This window comes from Electrophorus electricus, chromosome 11 (genome assembly GCF_013358815.1).
Source record: "Electrophorus electricus isolate fEleEle1 chromosome 11, fEleEle1.pri, whole genome shotgun sequence".
NCBI lineage: Eukaryota > Metazoa > Chordata > Actinopteri > Gymnotiformes > Gymnotidae > Electrophorus > Electrophorus electricus.
The window spans coordinates 4,590,001-4,616,278 of NC_049545.1; the positions used below are offsets into that span (position 1 = coordinate 4,590,001).

Genomic DNA, 26,278 nt, shown 5'->3' on the forward strand with positions numbered 1-26,278 from the left:
ACGCTGCAGCAAATGATTTACTGCTAATCTCACGTTTCACTCACTGTGGGCAGTTTCAAAACAAACCTGAAACTCACACACACACACACACACACACACACACAGTAGGAGAAAAGCCCCATCCCCTACCATAATCAATTTCACTTGGCCTGCTCCATTACTGCCAGCCTGAGGTCCTGATCACCCCTCCCCAACCTCCTCTCTCTAGGCAGGCCAGACAGGAGAGGTCTCAGCAATCAATTTTAACGACGGGACTCTGGAGCACCAACGCAGGTCACAGACATGCCGTCACAGCTCCAGAGGCTATGGGGAAGCATGGGGTTCTCCTCAACATCTCTGAGACATTCCAGCACAGCCAGGCTTTGGCCCCAGGCCCCGAGCCCTCTCCCCGGTCAGTGCTGACCAGCCAGCGGTGAATGTGCACAAGGAGCCTAATGGAATACATAATGAAGAATGGAGTAATTATTCATGACCACAAGAAGTGGGGAAGGGAAGGTCAAACCGAGCAACCACTGAAGTGTTGCTGCGTAAACACCGGTGCTGGTCCCTTCTATTCCATCACTATGCACACTTTAAAAGCTTTAAAAATCGACTGTTTGGGAACGCTCATGTCCACACGCTTGCACAAATGATGGAAAAGGGTGCAATTCTTCTACCGCCCTGCTGAGCAGAATGTGCCCCCCCTCTCACTGCTGGGAGGTGTGGGGGGGGGCAGCTTTGCTTTCTGACTCTACTCACTATGGGTAAGCAAAGATAATCCAATAAACCTGGCTGGAAAAGGATGATTGACTAGAACAACATTTTAGCTGGCCTCTAATTTCTCTCTTGCAATAACAACCCCCAAGGCAAACTATTTCACTTCGACCGTACACGCATGCGCAGTGACATGACAATAAAGTTTGACTTTAATACAGACTTTTTTTAAGTGCACACTAACTGTTAAATGAGGCTAAATGTAATGGAATCTAAAGAGATTAATGTAATAAACCATGGGCTGGTATTACCTAGCCCCTCTTATTTCAGCTGCCTTGATGGCTGTGTAGGGGATACACCCTCTCCTCTCATCCTGGCCTTCTCTCTTTCTGAAGCACAGTTACCACAGCAACCAAGAGAGATGACACCAGAGAGAAGAGGCAGACTTCAGTTCCAGTTCAAAGGTCAATCAAGGCCATTTTATGTCTGGAGAAAAAAAAAAAAAAAAAAAAAAAAAAAGAGTAAATGGGGCCCTTGGAACAGAAGTGGTTTTCTAGAAACCGAAGCAAGAACCAAATGTGTGGGTTACAATAACAGAACACTGCTTTAACTGGATGAGTCTCTGATTATAGGAAACATTATAGAACGAGTCAGAAAGAAAATTTGTGAGTTCAAAAAGCTTTTTTTGTTTTTTCTTTCCCTTTACTGTATAAAGCTACACGAGTGAGTAAATCCTGTATGACCATTAGCCAACTGTTCCGCTTTGTCGGTAAGATGAGCCGGGGCTTTCTTCACCCTGCCCCTCATTCTCTGGGCATTTGATCCTTCCATCTGTTCATCTGAGCATGTGCTGTGACACTTAACAGTATACGCAGACACACAAGCGCATACCCACAGACCCCCATGCAAAACATACACACCCTCTAATTAGAACCAGTCAGTCCTGATGGGGGCAAACTATCATCCCCTGATAAAGAGTGGTGCTCTTTAAGATTTTATGGCATTTGTCAGCTTTTCAAACAGCCTGCATGCCTAATGCAACAGTGCAAGTGAGACATTTTGAATCAGCAGGCCATCACGGCTGAAGAATAGCACGCTCCCATGCACAGCCCACAGCCTAAAAGGTTCCAGGAGACCACGGAGATGCTCTCCAAATTGGCACTGAACCAGATATTCCATTCGAGTGCCTCAAACCCTGAGGCCAATCAGCCAATCCACTTACCCAACGCTCTGTAGCTGCCGTCTACTCATGGCTTATTAGCAACCGATCTCAACATCACTAGAAACGATCAAAATACAGCCCAATGTTTGTGCACACACACAAACAGACGCACACACACATACTGCAACACAATCCCCTTCCAGCAGGAGAACCAATACAGCTAATTCTGGCAAATGACACTTAGTCAGAAGTTACTTAGACTCTATCTGTGACACTGCTTCTGTGATAAGAAGATTAGTACCACCAAGTCTCCCATGTGGCACCAAGAGGGAGGGAGGGAGAGAGAATGAGTGAGAGAAACAGACAGAGGGAAGAAGAGCGTGAAAAGAAGACTAAAATGGCGAAGGGACGAGAGCGATGCCTTCAAACCATGGCAGGAAACCTGGGAGGTGTGAGTGTGTATGAGAGAGAGAGAGAGAGAGAGAGAGAGAGAGAGAGAGAGAGAGAGAGAGAGAGAGAGAGAGAGAGAGAGAGAGAGAGAGAGAGAGAGAGAGAGAGAGAGAGAGAGGACAGGGTGTCAGTTTTCAGGGGACCTGCCATGCTCCACTAATCTCCTGAATCCACTGAGTTCTTGAACCGGCTCCAAGATTCCTGAGCCAACAGTCTATAGAGCAGGAACGACAAAGGTGGCCATTCACAGGACACAGTACTAAAGCAGCACCTTCCCAAACAGCGTGGGCACTGAGAAGGCCCAGTGCAATCAGAGGCAGCCTCTTAGTCCTGCCAGCTCGGCTACTGCTGAGGGGTATTAATACACACACACACACACACACACACACACACACACACACACACACAAACACAGCCCTGGACGCTCCATACATCACTCTATCAGATGATAAGGCAGGAATACCCGGGGGGGTCCATAAGAGAAGCAAATACCGTAGTTCTCTTTTGTAACACCTTAAACAATATTTTTGACAATATGTAGAAATATATTGGAAGTGGCGACACTATATTTGTGAGTTAAGTAAACATACGCTAACACATTGTTGCCACAGGTGGTGAACAATATGCTCGAGGATATTAGAAGAAGCATGGCTATGCACTGCAAACACAGTCAGTGGTCTTCTCAGGCCTGCACTGAGGGACAGATGTGTGCAGACACACGCCTTCACATACCCTGAAATGCCTGTAAGCACAGGAGAGGAGGGGATAGGAGAGAAAAGGTGTGAAGAAAAGAGAGGAGGAACCGAGAGATGTGGAACTGAAAGGCAGTCATGTGACACACACTCCTGAAGGGCTGATAATTACAATGTGCATTCAAATGAACACACTGCAGCTTCAAACTGCTGTTTCTTCAGAGGAAAAATGTAAATGCAAATGAATAAGACATCACAATTTAATATGTGGAGAAGAGGCTCATTAGTGCCTGGACATTTCAAAGGGGAATTCATAGATTTAGCTGTGAGAGAAGAATAACGTGGGTTGTGCAGCTAACTGAATGCAATTGCAGCTCACCTGTGTTACCCCATAACTCCGGAGCTAGCGAACTCCACTAACTTTACCGGCTGATGTTTCAATTACAGCAGGAGGTCTGAGGGGTGGAGGGAGACCAACTATCGCCTTCTGGTTACCAGATCCCAACCTTCACAGTAAGCTGCCTCAGACCCCCATAAATGTATTTTTTTTTTAACTCAGGCAATAGTCAAGCTTGGCGAGCAGAAGCAGGGGATGGGATTAGACATGGAGAATTATGCCACAGGTTCCTCAGCACAGACCCAGCACAGGCATATTGAGGTGTGGAGTTTGGAACTTGTTTCTCCGGGCTGTCCTGTGTTCAGGAACTGTGTATTGTGGCTGAAATAGCCTCAAAGGGTTCGATGTGGGGAATGTTTTCAGTTTTCATTCATTTTCAATTTGGTTTCCATATACTAATGTCTTCAGTGTTAAAAGATTTACAAAGAGTTTGAACTTATTGCTTGCTTGACTACATAACCCAACAAGAAATGATGTCATATAAGCAGTGTATTAGAATAATATTAAGATATAAGACTGACGGGTATGCGATTGGAACTAGAATAGACATGCATGGCTTTCTTGAAAATAACTTTGTAACTCTGATTACCTAGCCCCACGCGGTGTGTGCGCCTGTCTGTGATTACAGGGGAAAGTAGACCGGGGTGACATCAGCAAGAGGAATTATGTACTGTGTGTGGCATACTCAGGTGCATTGTATGTGCTTTCTAAACTTCGGAACAGGGGATCATTTCTCCTCCCGACACCCTAACCTCTTTTGTGGATAAGAGGTGGGAAGGTAGAATAAGAGAGATGTCATTTCTTGAGGCTGCATGCCCTCCAAAGTCGCCCTATAAACGTGCGTGTTCTGCTTCAGCAGGCGTGAGCATAATTACCATACGGCTGACTGATCCGTGGCACTCCCAGTGGAGTCACGCGATCGGCCCGTAACGTCCCCCCCAACGCAGGTTCTCTGCCCCACTATACTTGCTCCTCAGAGGCAGTGCCCTGCCAGAGGCCCAGTGCAGTGGGAATAAAGAAATGACTTCTCCGCACATCTCCCCAGGCAGTCAGCACCCATCTCCAGCTGGTGTCTGGGAGACAGGAGAAGCTTCACTCAAAGCAAAACACTTGGCAAGGTGAGACTTTGTGTACAGATCAAAAAGACTTCCCTTGAAGGTGTGAAATAAAATGAATATTTGTGTAGGTTACCTTTCTGAGTTCCTGAAGGGTCAAAAAAATAAAAAGCTCACAATATAACCGACCTGCAATTGAATATAAACAATATAATGAACTGACATTCCCATTCAATTCATCAAACTGAGAAAACAGTCTCTGGTATACACAACTTTGTTTATATTCATGAAAACACCAGCAGTGAACCATTTCAGCAAACTGAATATCTTAAAAGAAAGTGGCGTGCCCTCAGCCAAAACACGCTTCGCTGCCAGTCCTGCTCTAACAGGCTGACAGCCATGCCGTGTGCCAGGGTTTCACTGACTTCTCGGCGGAACAGATAGATTCAGCTCAGCATTCACTGTTCAATGGAAGCCCGGTACACCTTAGAGGGCTTCTGAACCCATGTGCGAGGGGCTTTCTGTGAGATTCTCTCAGCCTCGTCTCCTATTCAGACTCTGTCATCTCATTTCCACAAAAGGAGGCAAGGCTGGGGCTTTGCCCCTGGATCTGAGCCACGAGCGTGGAGAGAGACGTGCATTCATAACGCTGGACTTAATTAAGAGAAGCTGTCAGTCGTTCTGACATTACTCCCACATGCCGGACGGGTGGAGAGTGGAGAGAGATCCTTTCAAGGAAAGAGGTGAGGAATATATATTCTGAAGTATGAACGGATAAGTAAATACCTGTGTTATCAGCCTGCTGGCCTTCTAGTGACCCGTCATCCAGAATATCACAAACTGGAGATGCCTCCTTCAGCCCTTCAGCTTTTAATCGTATACTGTACAGATATGCAAGGGTGTTATTCCGTCCTCATGTATACTGTATAGTGTGATGAAAACTGTTAATTATACAAAGACCTCGTTTCCAGTAAGTATACTACAGTGATGTTCTACAAAACACACAGCGCCAATTGAACTGCCCTGGCAAATTTGTCGACAAAACATTTTGTTGACAAAATAAAAATGCATTTCTGATTAATAATACCTAAGCTGGTTAATATCCTCTAAATATCAGGAATAAGCCAATACAAAACACTAGTAACAAAGGACCACTTCTTCTTCTTAAGAATTAACCTAACACGGAAAACACCAACAAACAAAAAAAAAGCAAAAGGAAAAAAAAAAAGTTTTATAAATATATAAAAATATAACCTGCCCTACAGAGAACTATGCAAATATGTTGTTTCCCAGGTAGAATAAAATGCAAGTCACCTGGGCAGCAGTTTATTAGGAAAAAACAGAGCTTTGATCAGGATAGCTTGCCCACATAATGCCTACATCAGTCCGCGTAAACAAGGATCTGCGTAGTGCAGCCAGATCAGGCGGCCTAGCTCACAGCAGCGAGTAATCAGCTCTAATTACTTCCTGTTCAGTCACTCATGCAGGTGAGGCTCGTGGGAAATGAAGGCTTTGCCTTCTGCGCTGGCAGACGGAGCGTTTAGCAGGTTAAAGGAAAGTCAAGAGTTTCTGCACTGCTGCTTCCCTTACCTCTGCCCATCTACCCTTAATCCACCCACTGAAAGACGGCCATTCATGGGACTCTGAACCGAACTGCATGACTGACAAAATGCTCCCTCATTATCTTATTAGTATGTATATCACAGCTACATTTGTGGAGTAAGTGGTATTGTGTTCCCCAGGCTTGCTTTAGAACTCCACTGGACTACCGTTCCTAACTGCCCGAGACATTTTTCCTCGGCTGCAGGATGGGAATTAGAAAGTGACAGCTTTACTAACCTTACTTGGTGTGCTGTGTGAATTTCACTTAATTGATTAAAATCTAATGTAATATTCAAAAGCACTACTAAGCACCCCTGGGTCCCTGTCAGCCATGCTGAAGCTAACCTGAAGCCTTAGCCACATGACAGCACAGTTTCTTTTCTGGCAAATAACTTTTCCCCCCCCCCCCCCCCCTCCCCAAGTGAATTTCTGTATTTTTTTAAAATGTTGAAATTAATAACTTCGATAATCTTAAATTAAACATCGGACAAGCATTTTAAAGCTGTTAAAGGAGATTGTGGTTTGGTCAGTAAAGGTGGTTAATCAGGCTTAGCTCACCTAAAGACTGTTTGGTTCATCAGAAACCACACATTCTTTAATACAGTGCTAAGAACTTCCTTTATGCCTCCACAGACAAACCTCACCAATGAGGGAAACCACATGTCTAACACAGGAAGTTTTCAGACTAATATGTGGTTGTCTAGCTAGCAGCTGCTGCAGTTTTCCAGTGAAGTGAATCAGACCCTGAAGAGACCACATGAGCTCGACTGTCAGACCCCTGGGAGCTCATGCGATAGGTCCATATCAGAAGGGAAAGACCCATTAGGGCAATGAGGCCCATCTGTGCCACACAGGGGTCTTGAGAATTTTAAGAAATCAGCAACACTGAATCAGCTCTGAGTCAATGTTCTAAGATCAACCAGGGAAGTCCAGCAAGACTATGACTACGGGGCAGCGTCTTGCAGTAGATTCCACTTCAGGTCAGCCTTGATATTGCATTCCCTTAGACTCAGTGACAAAACTGTGCTACGATGAGAAATGTATTGGGTCGACGTTATCTGTTAAGTCCAGACTCACACCATACTTGATTCCTCATCTCTTATCTGTGGGCTTTCCATGCCGGTCTGGTGCAATGCAGTAGGCAGGTATCAGGGCTCTGTTTAATCATGGCTCCTCTTAACCTGGTTTTCCTAAAACCATCTCAACACAAAGAACTGTGCTGAGGTGGTAGAACTCTCTCACACATTTTAACTTCATAGGGGGATGCTTTTATGAAACAGGCTCCTGGCTAGCTGCTGTTATTCATCTCTTTTTATTTGGCTTTTTTCTAAATATTATAAACTGTGATAAACTGTGTAAATATTATCGATACCCTTATAAGAATCCAACATTATTTTAAATGTATTTATGCAATCCTTTTCAATGATCAATTGTACAGCTTTCTATAAGGAATCTATGAAGAGATATTTTAATACTACCTTATTTTTATGACTGTGTGCGTTTGTTCTTGTTATCTAGATATGAAGCATAACGGCATTTACTGTCATGTTTTCATATTCTTCTATTCAGCCTTTACACGGTAGTCACGTGTGGCAGCTTCAGGAAGGAGCTGGCAACCTTCACACAGAGCACTGCCTGCTACATAAGTGGATTTCATGAAAATGCAAATCTTGTGCACTAATATCAGTCAGTGCTCAGGTTCATGCAGATTAAAGCACTCCACATGTGGAATGGAATGTTCTCCTGTAGGTGGTGAGATGAATATGAATGCAAAAGCGAGACTCTGGTCTACAATACAGTACTTTACAGCTAAAAGGTTTTTTCAACGTTTATTACAGAATGTCACTATTAGACTTATAACTAAACAATTATGTTGTTTGAAAGAGAAGATGGATTTCTCTGGAAGCCACTTAGGTAAAGTCCCTCGGGAATGTGTGTTTGTGTGTGTGTGTGTGTGTGTGTGTGTGTGTGTGTGTGTGTGTTTGTTGGGGAGGGGGAAGCATTCAAACTCATGGGCCATAAGTGCACTTTGGTGGAGGGTAAGCAAAGCCAGTCAGAGTGTGGCAGAGGACGTCCGAGGCCTTGGCACACTGGCATATTCTGTTTTTAACACAGTAGGCTCCATGTGAGCAGGTAAGACAGGCTGGACAGAGCAGGTGTGTGCTCAGTGAACTGAAGAAGCCCTTCAGCACAGTAACAGGATCCAAATGGACAGAAAGGAGAAAGAATTCTCAAACCCCCACATTCTCCCCCCCCCCCCACACACACACACACACCTCTGTGACAACAGTATTATCTCCCTCTTTAAAGTGCTGTTTTTGGCACCTTTACCAAGGACTGAAATGTGGTGTGCCCTGACCGTGTGCCACTTCACTAAGTCACTAAAGCAGCAGCTGTAGCAAACAGCAAACAACACACTCCCATCAATCAAACTCCCAAGAATCACCTGTGAGCGCCAGGGACATCTCTTAAGCTTGGCTCATGTTTGCAGGCATCATGTCAGCGGAGCATAGTGCCAACAGACTCCTGGACCACTGATGTAAAGTAACATGGCCGAACAGCCCGACAGCCACAGACAGGGAAGACTTTAAAAGGTTTGTAGTGTGCACAATGCTAAATGGCCAACTGACATCAAGAGTCCCTTTTGAGCCTATCCCTTATTTTCAGGCACTAGCATAAAGGGCACATCTCTCTCCCTCTCTCTCGACCCCTACGTCTTTCCCTCTCAACCCTTGAAAGCTCAGCAGTTTCCACGGAAAGCTCACGTTTCAGAAAGGAGCTCCTCTTCCACAGCTGTGACCTGTCCTGGGGTCTGCGGCCTCCTCTGTGCCCTACAGGGGGTGTCACTCCATGTACCGCCATTAGCGCTTTATTCTTTTAAGCGCTACAGAACAAAAATCACTTACACAAGTCTTCCTTGAAGCTAATAATCAACTTCCGAAAACCTCAAGGAGAGAGGCACAATGACTTAATGTCTATGTTGCTGAGAACGTAACTGGCATTTAGAAAGCACATGGTTAGCATCATTATCTAATAAATCCACTAGGCTAAAGTAATTAAACTGTAATTTCAACTGTAATTAAAAGCATATGGTTCCCATGAAGAGGAGCAAGCTCCAGTAAACCTGTCTAAACTGAAGAATGCAGCAGCTTACATCATGACTGACTGGAGACAAGGAAGCAAAGGAATGCCTGCACATGTTTTAGAAGTAATAACAGAAAAAAAATATGAACAGTTAATGAAATGTTAATCCAGAAAAAAAATAAATGTAAAAAAATAAATAAAAATAAATTAATATATATATATATATATATATATATATATATATATATATATATAGACACACACACACACACACACACACACACACACACACACACACACACACACACACACACACACACACACACACACACATTATAGTTTAGATTTGTCATTTCACATTTTTCATTTCATTTCATATTTTCATATTTTAAAAGGACTTAAAAGTCAATGTTAGTAACCGAAACCGCTGGCCACAGACCAGTATCTAGTTATTTCTTCTAAATGGCCTAGCAGTAAAACAAGTCCTCTTCAAAATCCACCTTACTGGTGACCTGAGAGGGCACTTCTGTACTGTGTTCATCACATTTAAATAATGAATAAACATGCCATGAGGTGAGACACACAGACAACCTCCAGAAGCACAGCGCTGTTTGGCGAACAGAAGGCAAGAGACAGGACAATGATGTAGAGGAGGGTGGAGGTGGGGACACTGTATGCCAGCAAGCCAAACCGACTGGTGAAGACTGAGCAGAGAGATGTCAGCAAACTGAAAACTGAAGGTTTCATTCACACTGCACAAGGCGAGACCAGCGAGATAATTAACGTTGCCCTGCCAACACCTGCAGCTACACAGACACACACACTGTGCACGCGAGCGCACATACAAGTAGTGACAGACATCTACCTACAGTATTATTAGACAGGGATGTACACCACATTCTTTGACACATTCTTTCCTCATCTCCGGTGGTGTGTGTTACATAGTTTCATTAATGGAACAATAAAGCATACACATACAAACCACTCAGACAAATTTAAAATTCAATCCATAAGCTAAATTGATCCATTGATGCATCAGGCAGAACCTGTCAGTTTATTTTCAAAAGTATCATGCAATATTAATTCAGAGAGAGGCAGCAGAGAGAGAGAGAGAGAGAGAGAGAGAGAGAGAGAGAGGCAGCAGAGAGAGAGAGAGAGAGAGAGGCAGAATGAGGCAGAACGAGGTAGAGAGAGGCAGTGTGAGGTAGAGTGAAGTAGAATGAGGATGAGAGACAGAGAGGGGCAGGAAAAGGTGAGGCAGATCAGGACAAAGATGCAGAGAGAGGTAGAAGATGAAAACAGACAAAGGAAAAGAGCAGAAAACCCACTCCAAACTCACATCTGCTGTTAATTCATTTTAAAAAAAGAAAATAAAAACTCAGTCACCACAGCCAAGCCAAAGAGGTTTCTTAAGGCTCCATCGATGGCTTGTCACAAACACACAACATGGCCATGGATGCTTTGTTTGTGTTTCTTGCCTCTTGTAACATAGCACAGCAGCTGCAAGTCTCCAGTTTCCTGTGTAAAGCTGCACATATAATGAGATAATGAGATATGAGATAGTGTAAAGAGAGAATTGGGCTGGTTCCTTTGGCCAAAGTCTTTCCTTATAACAGCCTCCATGGCCTGTAGGCCTGGGACTCAATGAGGAGTACACTGAGTTACATAACGCTGGCTGACTGGTTGATTTTAAGACAAATCCCCCACACACACACACCCTAGGTGGAGGAGGGTCAAATGTACAAATACGTAACTTTAAAGTCATGAGAACCAGTACTCTGATGTGACCTCTTACCTGGAAGAAGCTGCGCTCCAGGGATCAAAAGCGGATCAAGGCTCAGATCCCATAGGTTTAAGACAAGTGTCTGCCAAGGCTTACAAAACAGACTTGATGGATTTTTATGAATTGCTACAAGAAAAGTGAAAGGAGACTGGAAAAGGATGAATCTGAGTACAGGATGAACACTAATACTGTCATCTACTCTGCTGCTAAAGTTAGAATTTAAATGGATTGGGAAAGATATCAAACCTCTTCAGTAACAAAATAGACAGAGAGAGAAAGACTAGGAGCTGCACAGATACAGAGAGAGTGTGTGTGTGTGTGTGTGTGAGTGAGTGAGTGAGTGAGTGAGTGAGTGAGTGAGTGAGAGAGAGAGAGAGAGGCAGAGTGAGACCACCCTTGCTGGGTTTGACCTAACTGACCTCACTCTCCCTACATGAATGTTTCATAAGGAAACAGCAGGAATGCCCAGTCAGTTCCCAGAACAGACGCAAACGGCAGCTCAGCTTCCGAAGCGTTAACGGGCCACGCGGGCACTGACCTGGAGACATTCTCCGGCAACATCTCATTCAACACAAAGCAATAAAAGAGAGAGTTAAACACAGCAAGCAGCGGCTGAGCAACAACTCACAGACTCAAATAAACATGGCGACTGGAGCAATGTGGCAGCGGGTCTGAGGAGACAGAGCGGGTGTTTATTTGGATAAGTGTGGCCAGGTTTCGCAGTGAAGAGCACTCACTCTGCTGTCGTCAGGAACGCACACGCTTCCAGGCCACGCCAGATTTTCCGACCAATTTCCACCCCCTCACTTCATCCGTTAACATAAACAACACTGTTGGGCATGAACATTTCAGGGTTAATTTATGTGCAAACATAAACACATTAGTGTGTCATGCTGACCGGACAGATAAGAAATATAAGTGACTTAAACAGCACCTTTTGATTAGGCCGCAATGAGAGCAGGCATGTGCTGCTGAAAATAGTTCTCTTTTACAACCATTTTGATTGTTCCATTTTCTGCAGTCAGCTTTATTACTGGAGTAGGCAGCTGACAGCTGTTGGGATCAAAGTAACAATATTATTCACACAGAGATGATGTCTCTGTATACAAATGATGCTGTTTAGATATAAAAGTTCCTTTGAAGCTCAATCATGTATTATATCTGCACAAACTACCAAAGTCAGAACAGCATAAGGGCAACCGAGGGCAATAATTTTAAGATTGAGGTTTATAGCAGAACACCGGACAGAGCTGAAATCTTTCAAACCTCCCTGCTGAGAAAAAAACAAAACAATCAATCAAATTTCGAGCATTGGTTTATGCCTACAATGTTGCAAATTAGTTTTTATACAACAGTATAGTTGTTGGACTTGACGAAAGCACATTGTGCCAAATGAGAAGCACATAAATCCCCAACTAAATTATCGCTTCATGCTTTTGCCACACTAACACAAAGCACTTGGTGGAATGTTCCAGAAGAGAGGTGCAGCCACATGACCTCACTAAGTCAGTGCCATCAGAACGGACATTACACAAGCAATACGGCTAGACAGCGGACAGCGGGTCTCAGCAGCGTGGGCTAACCCAGCACAGAGGCAGGACCAAAGAACAGCCAGCAGAACAAACGTGACCTATACTGTGGATTCCAAAGAGAGTGCACTCAGATATTACTTAGTATAAACAACATAGACATGAAGGATAATTTAATCTGAAGGATATACTTTCCCTCAGCATTTATTTTTATTAATTTGATATTTGATAATAAAAAGGCAGGATCATAATGTAAAGTAGGATTTAATCAGATTAGGATTATGATTCTGAGGCAAATATGTGTGCCCTAATAAAATGAAAATGCATTTCAGATGTACAGGCATACAGTGTAAGACCAACTTCTGTAATGCAAAAATATGCACATTTTTGGTGGGATGTCATGTAACCTAACAAGATGACAATGTGTACACTTCTCAATTACTTCATCTTTTTGTATCTGTGGCATCTTTTTTCCTACTCTGGAAAACCCTGTAAAAGACCCTCCCACGGCAGGAGGACTGGGGGTGTTGTTCTGAGCAGCAGAGGAGCACAGAGCTCATCTTCCCCAGAAGTCCCACATGGAGAGTTGTATATAAAGCTGTGACCCCGGTAGAGCAACCAGCAAGGCTCCATCCGGCCCCAGGCAGGGGGATAAAAGCTGGGCGGCATCTCGGGCCGATCTGAGAGTGGCCCACCCGTCCACGGCGGCTGCCTGCTCTGCATGCCGGCCAGATGAAGGCGACCGGGGCCTCTGCGACACGGCAGGGTGCTGAGGTTCAAACCTCTATCCGCACAAAGAACGAGCACACAGGAAGCGTTCGAAAGCAAGAGCCAAAAAAATGGGTCTCAGCAGTGTAGACTGTTGGTACAAACATGAGGAAGGTCAGAAGTCACTTGCAGGAAGATACACACATGTGACATAAAAGACCTTTCATTGCAATGAAGCTACCTACAGAGAACATTTGGTGGAGAACATCTCTTATTTGTCAATGGTTCTGCGAAAACTATGCAGCATGAATCCATCTTGGCTCTAGCATTCAACCACCCAGTTACCAGGAGCACATGGGGCAGCCTCCGATTACCCATAATTCTCTGTTTGGTTTGTTCTGCTTTCACCGAACAGCAATTGATCCGTGCGACTGGCAGAAGCAGTATTAAACCCTGTTTTGACACAACATGTGGTTAGAACCTGTTGGAGGCAACCTGGGCATAACAGACACATTTCTTTTGTAAAGCAGAGGCTCTTACACCTACACTAGTATGGCAGGACTTTTGGCTCTGACCCTCCACTCGCTCCAATTTCCTGGACACCAGTTGCTGTGGTCAGGGAAAAGCTCAGAGCATCCCGCTGAGCCTGGAAGCATCAGGGAGTCTCATCATGGACAACCGGACCCTCAGACACTCATTTTATCCGTTGCTGGCACTGTCCTGCTTAGCTCCATTCCAAGTTTATTCTCATTCAGATTAAATACCGTAAACCCTGCCACCATTCCCCTCCCAGTCCTCAGTGATATTCCACAGTCATTACCGTAATGGTAGGTGGGGTCAGACGTTAAGGGCAGAGGGGTGGAATTTCTCTTCCCATCAACAGCACCCCAGTACGCGTAAAGCTGCAAAGTAAAGCAAAACATTTGATCATGTTGCTGAGTTCAGCGTCTGATGCAAAAGAAATGCAACAGTGCGTACAAGCATTCTACACAGCTGTCCAACGAAATCACCAAAAACACACTGCAGAACGTCCAGACCAGTCACACAGAGCTCAGTGTACACTGGGTGTTTATTTAGCATGGCGCAATGTCAGGATCCCAGAGCAGAGATAGCGCCCCAGCCGCAGTTTTCCAATCAGCTCCAGACAGAGACATCAAAGGAACAGCGCGCTATCTTGCACCAAGAGAACACGGCATGGTCTTTGCGTTTCTCCTTCAGAGATCGCTACCCTGTCGCACTCTTCAAAGCCAAAGAAAGAAGACAGAAAGGGAGAGGAAAACCGCGACCGTTGGCAGGGACATTCTGCGCCTTTGAACAGAATGGAAGGAAGAGATAGAGAGAGAAAGAAGGGGGTAAGAGAGAATAAGGAAATGCATGGGAGAGAGAGAGAGCGAGAGAGAGAGAGAGAGAGACGGGGAAGAGAGAGACGGGGAAGAGAAAGACGGGAAGAGAGAGAGAGAGAGAGAGAGAGAGAGAGAGAGAGATGACCTGATTTTGATGAGCTGGAAAGGTAGGGGTGTAGTGTTTCACTCTCCTTTCTTTTCCCCCAGTGTGAGCAGAGTGAGATAGGAGTCAGCAGGAAGAGTTCAGTAACCACCGTACCAAGAACTCCCTCGCTCTGACACAGGAGCCGGGCTGAGGTCACACTACAAAAATGCCCCAATCAGAAAGCTTAGGTCAAAACAAGCCCCAAAACATCTAAGGCTATAATCTAAACAACACTACTCAGCAACCACTCCGTTTGTTGGCATTCTGTCCAGGTATGTAGTTTATTGCTTATTGCAGACAATTAGAAATCAGCTGATGTAACTGGGCTAGAAGACAGAAAATAATTCTTCTTCTTCAGGTGTGCATGGTGCAATAGCAAAACATGTAACAGGAAAAGAATGCTGGTGTATATTATTTACTAAGTGTGGTGTGCTTGAGTTGCACTTTGTTGTAATGGGAGAATTCCTCATAATGTCAAAGCAGTGGATGGTGAAGAAACATCTCCAACCATGCGGGGGAGGGGAGAGAGGTGTATGCTCCAGGCTTCCATCCTGACCCAGTTCCAACACAAATATGGCAAGTTACTGACACTTGGTGCCGGCAAACACACACAGCCCTAGCAGCAAAACTGCAGAACATATACAGACAAATGCACTTTCTTAAAAAACAAACATACACAAACACCCTCACACACAAACGGTACCTATAAGCTGTAGGAGGCACTCTGAGTGCTCGTCACCAGGAGACTAGCAAGCTCCAGGCCCTGGAGAGCTTTACCACAATAAACCCATCTGCTCAACACCAAAATATCAGCATCTCATCTCCAAGACATCCTCTCCAGTACCACCACACACAAATACACACACACACACACACAATCAGTCCTGCCTCCCGTGACCTTGACGATTGTTCCTGTGCGAACAACGGCCTTCCTACACACCGTGTATGGCAGAATCATCACTATTTGCACAGCAGGATGCAGTTACTACGCAAATCATTGTTTAGTCAGTGCCATAAAAACAGTTCCAAAGGGCATAGAGCTGTCCATCATCCATATAGCCAATCAACAGAGGACAGTGGTCCCTAGAGGTGCCAGTCTCTGGTCAGGCAATGCCAGGCAGGAGGAACTGGAAGGGAACAGGACTCCTAGCATCCCTCAGGGTGAGAACGCACAGCCAGACCTCAGGGTGTAAACAGGAAGATGATGTTAATGGCTAATGACCTTTAACCCCTGAAAGGAGCCACAGCTGACCGATCCCGTGACATCTGAGATAAGGAAATACTGGATTTATTTGGTACAAACACGAAAGGGCATAAAATAATCTTCTTATGACATACGTCACGTAGAGAGAGAGAGAGAGAGAAAGTAGACCATACATGAAAAGTGAAAGAAGGTCAGGATGAAACTAATAATAATAATAGTAATAATAGTAATAATAATAATAAATAATAATTGGAGATTGGAAAGAGAGAAGAAACTCACTGCCACAGCAGAGGGCAGAAAAAAAAAAGTCATCTGAAACGTCTGGCATGCTTAATTAAAGCAATTAAAACAGCAGAAATCCTGTGCTTCTGTGTAACACATTCACCCGCTCCTGTAATTACTTCTCAATGACACATGGCATATAGAACATTCTGTGCATGCTGAACACTGTGCAAGACCAAAGAATAGAGCTCAACAGGGTACAAACACACAAACACAGACACATGCACACACTCACACACATGCATACGTGTCTCTGTGTGCGCATGCATGTGTGCGCGCACACACGCATTCATTTTTCATGAGCGCACGCACACACACACACACACACACACACACACACACACACACACACACACACACACAGAGAGAGAGAGAGAGAGAGGAGCTGCCTCCACCTGCTACAGAAAAATCCATAGAGAGTTCATTGTAGTTAATTACACAGAAAGCGCAGGTCAGTGAGCCTTATAAGAGGGATGAGCCCTGCAAAACAACATCTTTAAGGCTTCTCACACACAAGAAAGAGTAAAAGAGTGAGCAAGAGAGGGAGAGAGATGAAAGCAGAGAAGAGAAAAAACAGAAAATAGTTGATAAAAACTTTCATTTTCACGACGAAGGAATCTGTGTCTTCAGTAATTTGCACCCTAATCTAGGCCAAATTCAAAGATATTTATTTTGCTGGAGGGAAGGGTCTCAAATTCCCAGAGCAATCGCAGCTGTCTGGAGCATTAACAGCACTCTACAAAGTTGTTAAAATGTTAAGAATTTACCCATCCTTATGTTGTTTAATACATTAATAATCACATTTTCACTGATGGACTTTCAAAGAGCCATCTAGGGTTTCACTCCAGGTCAGAGGTCAGCATGTGTCCTGCAGGACTGCCTGACCAGCCTAGCGTACTGCTCTGACTGAGCCAGGGAACCTGTGTGAGGAGGAGCTGGGCCTCCTTCAAGCACCCAGGAGTGGGGGAGAGGCTGGAGTTTGTTCGTCCTCAAAAACATCTCTCTCATGCTGCAATTCATCACTTACGACTTTGCGTGGATTTAAGGGCTAAAACAGACACATAGACAGACACACACACTCAGACACACACACACACTCCTCACTAATACCACCTCTCCCTCTTTACTGTTCCATCACAGGGTCTATTTTCCACCAAAGAGATATAAGAGCTAAGAGAGCAAAGAGGGCGGAGCATAAAGGCATTCTGAACATTTGGCTGTTCTATGCCCTCCCACCATGCTGTTGCCTAGCGCCCAGTCTCACTCAGACTTGGCAGTGAGGGTGTTAATTAGTAAGATTATGCAACGGCATGCCAGACAGAACCCCCCCTACCCATTGTCACCGCTCACACACACTACTATGCCAGATTAGAGATTTTGTGTGTTTTGAGCAGGCCAAAGCAGACAGCATGGTGCCCAGCGACGGGGCAGGAGGAGGACCATTGCCCCCCTTCTGCTGCCCCTCTCCACCCCTCTCACACCTGGAGCAGCGACAGGAGCTCATGTGTGGTTGTGGTTGCAGCTCTACAGAGCTTTCGCCGTTTCGCCCTCTGCCACTAGTCCCTGTATGCTCGGGCTCACCCACAACAAAAGCTCAGGCTATTCACATCATATACTGGTGATCATTTATAATATCACAACACATTCATGCACATGGAAATGAGTATACAAAAATCTACATTTTGGTTTGGCCCAGTGTTGTACGTTTATCCACAACATAAACGTACTATGTGAGTACTGTGTTGCACGCCAAGCCAAACTGCTGTGCCTGACATGCACTGGTGAACAAAATGACTGATTCTGATTAAAAGCATCTCCCTCAAACACACACACACAGATGGCTAGAAATGGAGATTTACAGAGATTTTCCACTGAACTATTATCATGCACCACTACATCTAAAAATTAAATAGTACATTATTATAAATAATCCAGCATTAAATACATGTATTGGTTTATATAAGAATATGCACACCTACTGCCATAAAGCTCAACAGGGGAATAGCAGGACGGCACACGTTTAACCATTCACATTCATTCTTCACATTTCTATAAATTAAAATGATACCTTTCAGTCAAATTAAGTAAAAGTAATAAACATGACTGAAGGGAATGAAGGCAGCAAAACGGAATGAGACGCAGTGAGCGTGAGGGTTGGAGGCAGGAGGGTGTGTGACAGAGACAGGACGCTATTAGCAACACGCCCACGCATTTGCTACAAACAGGTTGGCAATTGATTTAGAAAGACTAGTGAATAAGGCAACATCTAACCACTTACGATCAGCAAAACCAAACTAAGCTTTGAAATAAAATAAAAACGAAAAAATATTTTAGTGGGCCATTTATTTTTCCATTTAGCTTTTTTTTTTAATTTAAAAGGTTCTGGTTTTTCTCTGGATTGGAGGAGGGCCATTTTTTTTCTCCGAGAGAAGCCACAGGAAAACCCCTGTGGAAGCAGACACATTCATGTTCTGTCAACTTCCTCTCTCTCCCTCATTCTGCAAATAAATCTGGAAAATACCATGTTTGGGAGAGAGGCAAAAGAGGGATTATTGTGTTAGGGGCTTTAACGCAAATAAGGTAAAAGGTTTCACATGGATCCGTCCCAGAGCTGAGAAGCTCCAGAGGAGGAGATCAAGAAAGCCGCAGCAGCTGTAATGGGACGAGACAGCTGCGGGAGTCTCTGCTGGGCTCTGAAGAGCAGCTTTTAATGCGAGACCTTTAAAACGTCATTAAATGTTGGAACACAGAGAGGCATGTTCTGGCATTAAAGTTATACTCTGCGATTTCTGGAAAAATGATTGGTTAAGAAGCTGAATGAGGATGGGTGAAGGTACAGTGTGAGATCAAGGCGTATACAGCAGCATTCGCTGACCTGAATATGCATGTTTTCAGGCAAAGCGCTCATGTTGTTTATAAACAAAGGAATCGGTAACTTTCATAAACGACACAAACATGATTGATGCTGTATGAAGTCATAGAATACATAGAATAAATGTGATGAAAACAAAATTCCTTTTAAAAGGAATGTACCTTTCATCCAAGCAAATAATTGAATATGTAACTGAATATGATTTGGCATGCAGACATTAAAGCTTGAATATACAGATCTTATAAAATGAGCAGGAATGAAAAACAAGAAACACTAACAACTAAACAAATGACTTATATTGCACTCTCTCAGATACAGAAAACATATAGATTAGTGGCTGGCCAGACACCCTGTCTGATAGAAAACAGGATCACATCTTGAGCCAGCTCTCATACACGCACACACGCGTGCACACACGCGCAACTGGGAGGACCCCTGTAGAACACTTTTAAAGCAAGCAGGTAAAAGGAGGAATTAACTTTGAAGCAGAAATCTTTTCCAGCAGATGCAAATTTTATTTCCACGTACCATCCACACCTCCCACAGAAAAACAGCAATACTTTTCCGAATTTTCAACGCTTTTTTTAAAATCAGTGTCCAATATCTTACTGCTTTGCTTCCATGTGTTTGGAACTAGGGGAACTAGCACTCTGAACACAAAGGCTACAAGCTAACGCGTAACCACACAGCTGGCATAACAAAGTGCTGGTACATGTTTGTGTGTCAAGTTCCAGTGAAACATGTCAATTGAGCCTGTCAGAACACAACAGTAGAAACTGAGCACCCACTCAAATACTCCTTGACCACCTGAGCCAAGCCATACTGCTCTGTAAGAAGCCTCCACGGGGAAGAGTATCCCTAATGACACCATCAGCACTGGCAGTATAGGGTTCTGTCTCTGGGACTGATCGCATTTTGTGTGTGATATCCCAAGAACTTAAAGCATATCAGAAGATGGATAAAGCTTTGAATCCTTCTTCTCTTCAGCACAAATTTATCTGCAGGTCACTCTCAAAACATCACTGCATTCCGAACTGCAAGGCAGTGCTTACAGATGACTTGAAGGTACTCGTGACCATATTCTAGTCCACAAAGTGAATAATGTGGTGAGTATCATATTTCTGTATATAGTCATGAGTAAACAGCAAATAAACAGCTGCTGGCTTCAATCTCTGATTAAAGGAGGGCATTAGGGTTATGCTGTATGAAACGAAATATGAATTGTGTGTCACCACACAAAGCCAACAAAACTGCATGCACGAAAACAGTTAAAGGTCAAGACCGACTGTATGAGATCCTGTATGTCTCAGATAGGACATGGTCCTGGACACATCTCAAAGTATGAGAAAAGCTTTCACCGTGAACATGCTGTTACCGGACGAACATGAGTTACCAGAGTCATTGCCTAGTAGACTACCAGCTCACAGTATATAAAGTTGCAACTATAACCCCTTGGTAACCCTATAGCTTTTAATAAAACAAGACATTCTTTCATTCTCTGACACACTCCATGTACTCTTGAGAGTGGAAGCACATCCGAATCCCCTGCTTCTTGCACCATGCCCTGTGAACTCTGCCATGTTAAAGCCACCAGCACATATCGCACCCAAATCCAATTTATGCCTGTCCAACACATGCTAATCCCAGAAATCTCAGCACTACTGGAAGACTGATGACCTCTGGGGATCTGGAGCAGCAGAAGAGGGAGGAACAGGTCTTGTGAACCCTGAGACTCTTTCTGCAACACAGGCTTCAGGATCCCTATGTGAAGGTGAATTATGGCCTTCTACCAAACATGGGGGGCCATGCTTAAGCACATCCATGTGGGGTGATGGGAGACAGACCCTAAAAACTGAAATTTTTGAGTTCTTAATCCTTAGTACGTTCGCTGATTTCTCTAAAATGCTCAACCTGTTCCGAATGTTCTGGATTATTCCATGGATCCTTTAATCACGGCAGAGGAACTAAACGGGCGGAAAAAAAATCCAGTCCTCATAAATGTGGTTTTTGATGGGAGCCAGCTGTGGAAAGTCAGTCTCTGAGTCTGTCAGTCTCTGAGTCAGTCTCTCTGAGTCAGTCAGTCTCTCTCTCTCTCTCTCTCTCCCTTTCTCTCAGAAACATCACTCCTATCCTTGTTGACTGGGTAGGAAATGTAAACAAATCTACCAAACACACTTACATAGCATGTAGATCATTACTGGTTCCAATTTTGACTGGCCTCAGAAATTTGAACATTAAGACCCAAGAGATCAAAGGCAGTCCTACACATAAGAGGGAGGGAGAGGAGGATAAATAATGTGTGAGCATGAAATATTAAATTTAATATACATCAGTGGCCTTCGATTTGAACTTAAAAGTTGTACTTAAAAAATGCAGTCATTTTCTGAAAAACCAAGGAACTATCATCACAGTGCACACACAATAATTATAAATGATTGATAACACTAACTGCTTTCATCTTATCAAGAGGACAGTATATGAAATCCTTCACTCATTGGCACCCATTGTCAAAGACTGAAACAAAGTTGCAAAGTTGAACATCTTTAACAGCCCTTCTGCAAATCCAAGTACTGAGTAAATATTTTAACTGCACATATTTCAGAGATTAAACTGAATGGTGCTCAGAATGAATATTGTGTGTGCATGTCATAAGTTCCTTTCATGAATTCTTTTCATGTGAAACAGTTGAGTGACAAAAGAGAAGCCACGTAGAATTATTTTTTCACAAAGATTAAAAAGCAAGACTTAATATGACCCGATACACATGTCTATACTCACAACTGATCTACTGACAAAGTCACAGTAACAATTATTCATTTGAAATGAATAGTTCTTAACAAGAGATATAAAGTTAACCTGGGCACAATTCCCTGATAATTCTCAGAGAATATTCCATTGTAAAAAAGGATAGACTTCAGGTCTATAAAAATAGCCCAGCTAACTTATTTAGAGGATGGTGTTGACAGTGGAGGAACCACCCCTAACACACACACAAACACACACAGAGGATGCATTCATCTTTAATAAGTTGGGTAACATCCCCTCCCCACAGCATCCAAACATGCCTAAGGAAATACGGAAAACAGACCAAATGAGAAAACTTTTTAATACAAGACAGACTACAGTAGAACTACTATATGACTACTAGTGTAACGCATCCTTATACGTTTTGAAAACGCTTATTAACAGTACAGTGCAGGTATATGTAATCTACTGTACACTGGGTTTTTTAACTTATATCTATAAATATACAGAAAGTAGAAAGTTCACGAATTCATTGGGAACATGAAAAACTCTTTGTATGGTATTCTATACTGCAGTAAAAAAGAAAAAAGAAAAAAGAGAGATAAAAAATTAAAAAAGTGAAATGACCCTTATCTTGATTGTTCTCCAGATCATACGGACCTAACACGACACCATCGGACAGCGGGCGTTTAAGGAGAAAAACACTTGGGAAGGACAGCTATGGATAACATACAAAGGCTCCGGCTTCGGCTCAGGGAGAGGTGGCAGGTCTTACCTTTTGTTTGGAAAAGGTTTCAATAGCACCAGAACACCTTATCGCAGCTGCAATAACACATGACTGCAAGTCATATAAGCATGGCATTTGAGCAAGACAGGGCTGAGCTCCAGCGATGAGACCATAAACACCTTTCTGACCAACATGTACTAATATGGTCCTACGTAATGCCAACCTAATATGGTATAAAGATTTGCTATGGAGCAAATGTAAATGTTCTATAACATCATGAAACAATGCTTTGAGTATTTTGGATACGCTTAAAAGAGAGACCCGTTTCAGATTCCCATCGTATCCTGAAATGAACTGAAAACTAACAGTACTTTTTTTTTTTTTTTTTTTTAGATTTCTTTGAACAATCCCAGTTGCTCGAAACTCTCTTAGTAAACTTAAATAAAGTTGAAGTTATACAGGGTATATTTTTTCCAGCAAAATATCTTACACATCTGCACACGGTGTATGACCGTTGGCATTATCATCTTTCATTCATGGACGAGTTTGTGTTATTAAAGAGAATGCCAGGCAATATAAAAACGTCTACCCCAGAATACTCCTGTGACATTCGTTACGAGGTGTTATCTTAATCGTTTAAGGTTTATTCGTTTTGCTACAGTCAGACGGGCTTATGTTAAGAGTCTACCGATCAAGGTGTAGCTCCTACAGCGTAAGCTACTTCCTCGGAGATGTCATGGCAGACTCCAACAACTTGTAGCCCGTGTGTGCGCCAAAATCAGCTTTGCCGAGCTTACCTTGGGTGTAGAAGACGGCGACTGCAAAAAAAGTGCCTATTCGTTTAGGTAAATGAATCCATCTTCTTATATTACAAAAGATCATGGAGCTTTTGCTGGCTTCTGGCGGACGTACTTCGATCCGTGCCGATATGTGCATGGCCGATGTTGTCCAAGACTGAGCTGGAGAAGCGGCGGGGGCGAAGCGCGCAGGTAAGCCTAAGTGGGGAAGCGCGCAGGTCAGAGGGACCGAAACCTCTCTGGTTTCCGAGACTAACACTGAATCCACCCTTTTCACCGAGTGCCACCTTAGACAGCACTCCCGGAACAGGCGTGTGAGTTAGAGTCAAATCAATCGCAACTTCTATTCCATTTCGATGATCAGGCAAAGGCGATTTGGTGCGGCACGCTATTGGCGTCCTTAATCCTGGGCCCACTGCTCCGATACAACCCTCGCGTCTGAGCGACTCCGCTGACCTGTGCAGTCCACCAGCGCTCACGGTCGTGCTGGACTAGCTCGCAACATCTCCTTTCCCTCTATCCCCGGTTCACCCGATCCCTCTCTTCGCTTGGCAAAGCTTCCGGTTTCGGCGTGCGACTTCGCGAAAATGAGTACAATGCTGCGACCCCCCGGCAGCGCGAGGAAAAAAGCCTCTTCCAAGTAGTGAAGTGACATTTATTATAACTTATTGGTGGTTCATAAACGGTGATTGTTTTTGGGGTTGCCGGTTGATCACACTGTGGAATGACAATGATGTGATCCCGGAGCTGCTCCTGCTACGGTGAATGGTCAGTATAAAGCTGAGCTAGTGTGGTAACTGCGTTGTAGCCAAATAAGTTCTGGCTGTTACTACAATACACAGGGGGCATCAAGACAATCACATCACGATTCATCATGTAAAACAATACACTCGGCTAGCAAAGGCAAAAAACCCAAAACTGGAGCGCTTTCTGTATTGACCCCCTACGCTCTGTGTTATTAGAGGGGCTTTATAGAGTTACGATGAGAAAATGTGGAAGTTGGTTCAGGGAGGCCTCTTCATTGGTTCTGGCTGGCTGCCACAGAAATCCGCAGTATGAGCAGTTTTGAGGTCTGCTCAGACTAGTTCAAGATCATTGGTGAAACTATTCTAAACACCAAGGGTTCTCCATAACAGACTTAATCCAACAGCTGTGACTTAGTAAAACGGAAGTCTGAACATTGACCATCTGGTCCACAGTACGCCACATGTAATGCAAATTTAACTATTTGAGCAAATTTAGCCAATTTATTATAACTAGGATAGAATTCAGTAGTTATTTATGACAAAGGTCTTAGGATTCAAAAATCACTTGGTCAGTTAAAACTAGCTCTATTGGTCCTTAACATTCTCAAACTAGTTCGTTGTACCTTGAGACATGCTTAACTAACCTCCTCAACTGAAATATTAGTAATCAGACTGCAGTAAAATGTTTCACAACCAATTAAGCCGCCTACTCGAGCTTTTAGCTGCTTACTTTTGTGTGACAACCTTTGTAATTTACGCAGAGTCTCAGTAGTAGATCATTATTTTATCCCACCACCCTGTGGACTTATTTACTTTTAGCCGCTGATCTGTCAAAGCGGACTCAGCGTAGTGTACACTACCGGGTGACTTACGACTCACTGACAGAAGACGGCAGCTAGTGTCTCTCAAAGTTGAGGAGGAGAGAGGGAGAGAGAGAGAGAGAGAGAGAGAGAGAGAGAGAGAGAGAGAGAGAGAGGGAGATACATCATCCGAAAAGCTTTTTCTACTCCATTGTTGAAAAATGCACCTGGCACAGAACATGCACTAGTGAACGCGCCTTGCGGAGAGAGGAGCTTTGCACAGTGCTCTGTGAGAACACATGATGGAAGCAGACAGATCCAGAGGGAGATGCAGCAAGCGGTCGCTGGGAAGTTGAAACGCACACTTAAGGACGCGGAAGAAAAACTCTCCCTTTTATAACTGGCTCGGTTTACAGACATGCTCAAGTTCACAAAGGAGTCGACTGACAAATGTGTGTAACCGGTTTCATTTACAAGTGCAATAATAAAAAAAAGGTAAAGGCAAGAAAATATTTTTAAAGACCTAAAACCAACTTCACTCCTTCATGGTTTTACAATGATGTAAATAAGAGCTGCAACAGAATTCATCAATTTCTATTCTGCAATGACCATTGTGTTATAAAATCCAAGAGACTGTCCACAGCAGAATGCAAAAGATGGCTGAATCATTGTCAACAATATTTTTTTTTTTCACAACAAAGCAGGGAGCTGTAAATCATGTAGATAGATGATATTTTCAAGACTTGTGTTACTATGGCTACCGTACCCATCACCTGTGGAGTTCAAAGGAGACAAACGGCATTTCTACAGTCTGACGGCACACAGTGCTCTGTGAAAAAGAACAAATGGACCTTTTCCCTTCAGCATCACAGAAAACATCTCACCTGGGAAAGCTAGTGAGGTTTATAATACATTATACACCACCTAGCATGCCATATAAAACCAACACCCCAGGAGTGAACTAACTGAACTTGGCCCCAAAAAATTATACCCGCACCTAAATTTGCTAAAAGGACTTGGGTTAAGTATTTCTGCAAAACACCATTCATAGGAAACCTGAAGTATTACTTAATTTAGAACTTAAATTGGAATTTGTTCATGTTATCCAAAAAAAAAGAAAAAACCTTCTGTAATTGTTTAAATGTCAGACATTGTAACACTGACAGTATCATTACAGCTTTTATTAACATTTTTTTGACGTTTAAAGTGTTTTGCAGTGTAACATGATGGCAGTTTCATATTTATCATGTAAACATCTCAAACCTGATCATACCCTGAGAAAATGTTCCATTGCTATATAAAGTGGACAGACTGATTAATTTGCATATTTCTTATAGTGCATCATTTTTCCCCAACAATTGCATGAATATTTCTATATTGGGGAGCATTAAGACCACATTTTAGCATGCTTGAAGTGTTTGCAGATTTGTTTTAACAGCAGTCAACATTTAGCAGCTTGAGA

General features: G+C 43.5%; 1 protein-coding gene across 1 annotated transcript in view; it reads right to left on the reverse strand.

The window, feature by feature from the left end:
• Window positions 1–23,824, reverse strand: part of ptk7b (protein tyrosine kinase 7b) — a 68,010-nt gene extending 44,186 nt beyond the window's left edge. Inside the window, exon 1 of the mRNA XM_035531822.1 lies at window positions 23,271–23,824. Within this exon, the coding sequence (XP_035387715.1) occupies window positions 23,271–23,409 (139 nt within the window). The 5' untranslated portion in view covers window positions 23,410–23,824. The remainder of the gene's footprint in view (window positions 1–23,270) is intronic.
• Between the last annotated feature and the right edge of the window lie 2,454 nt (window positions 23,825–26,278).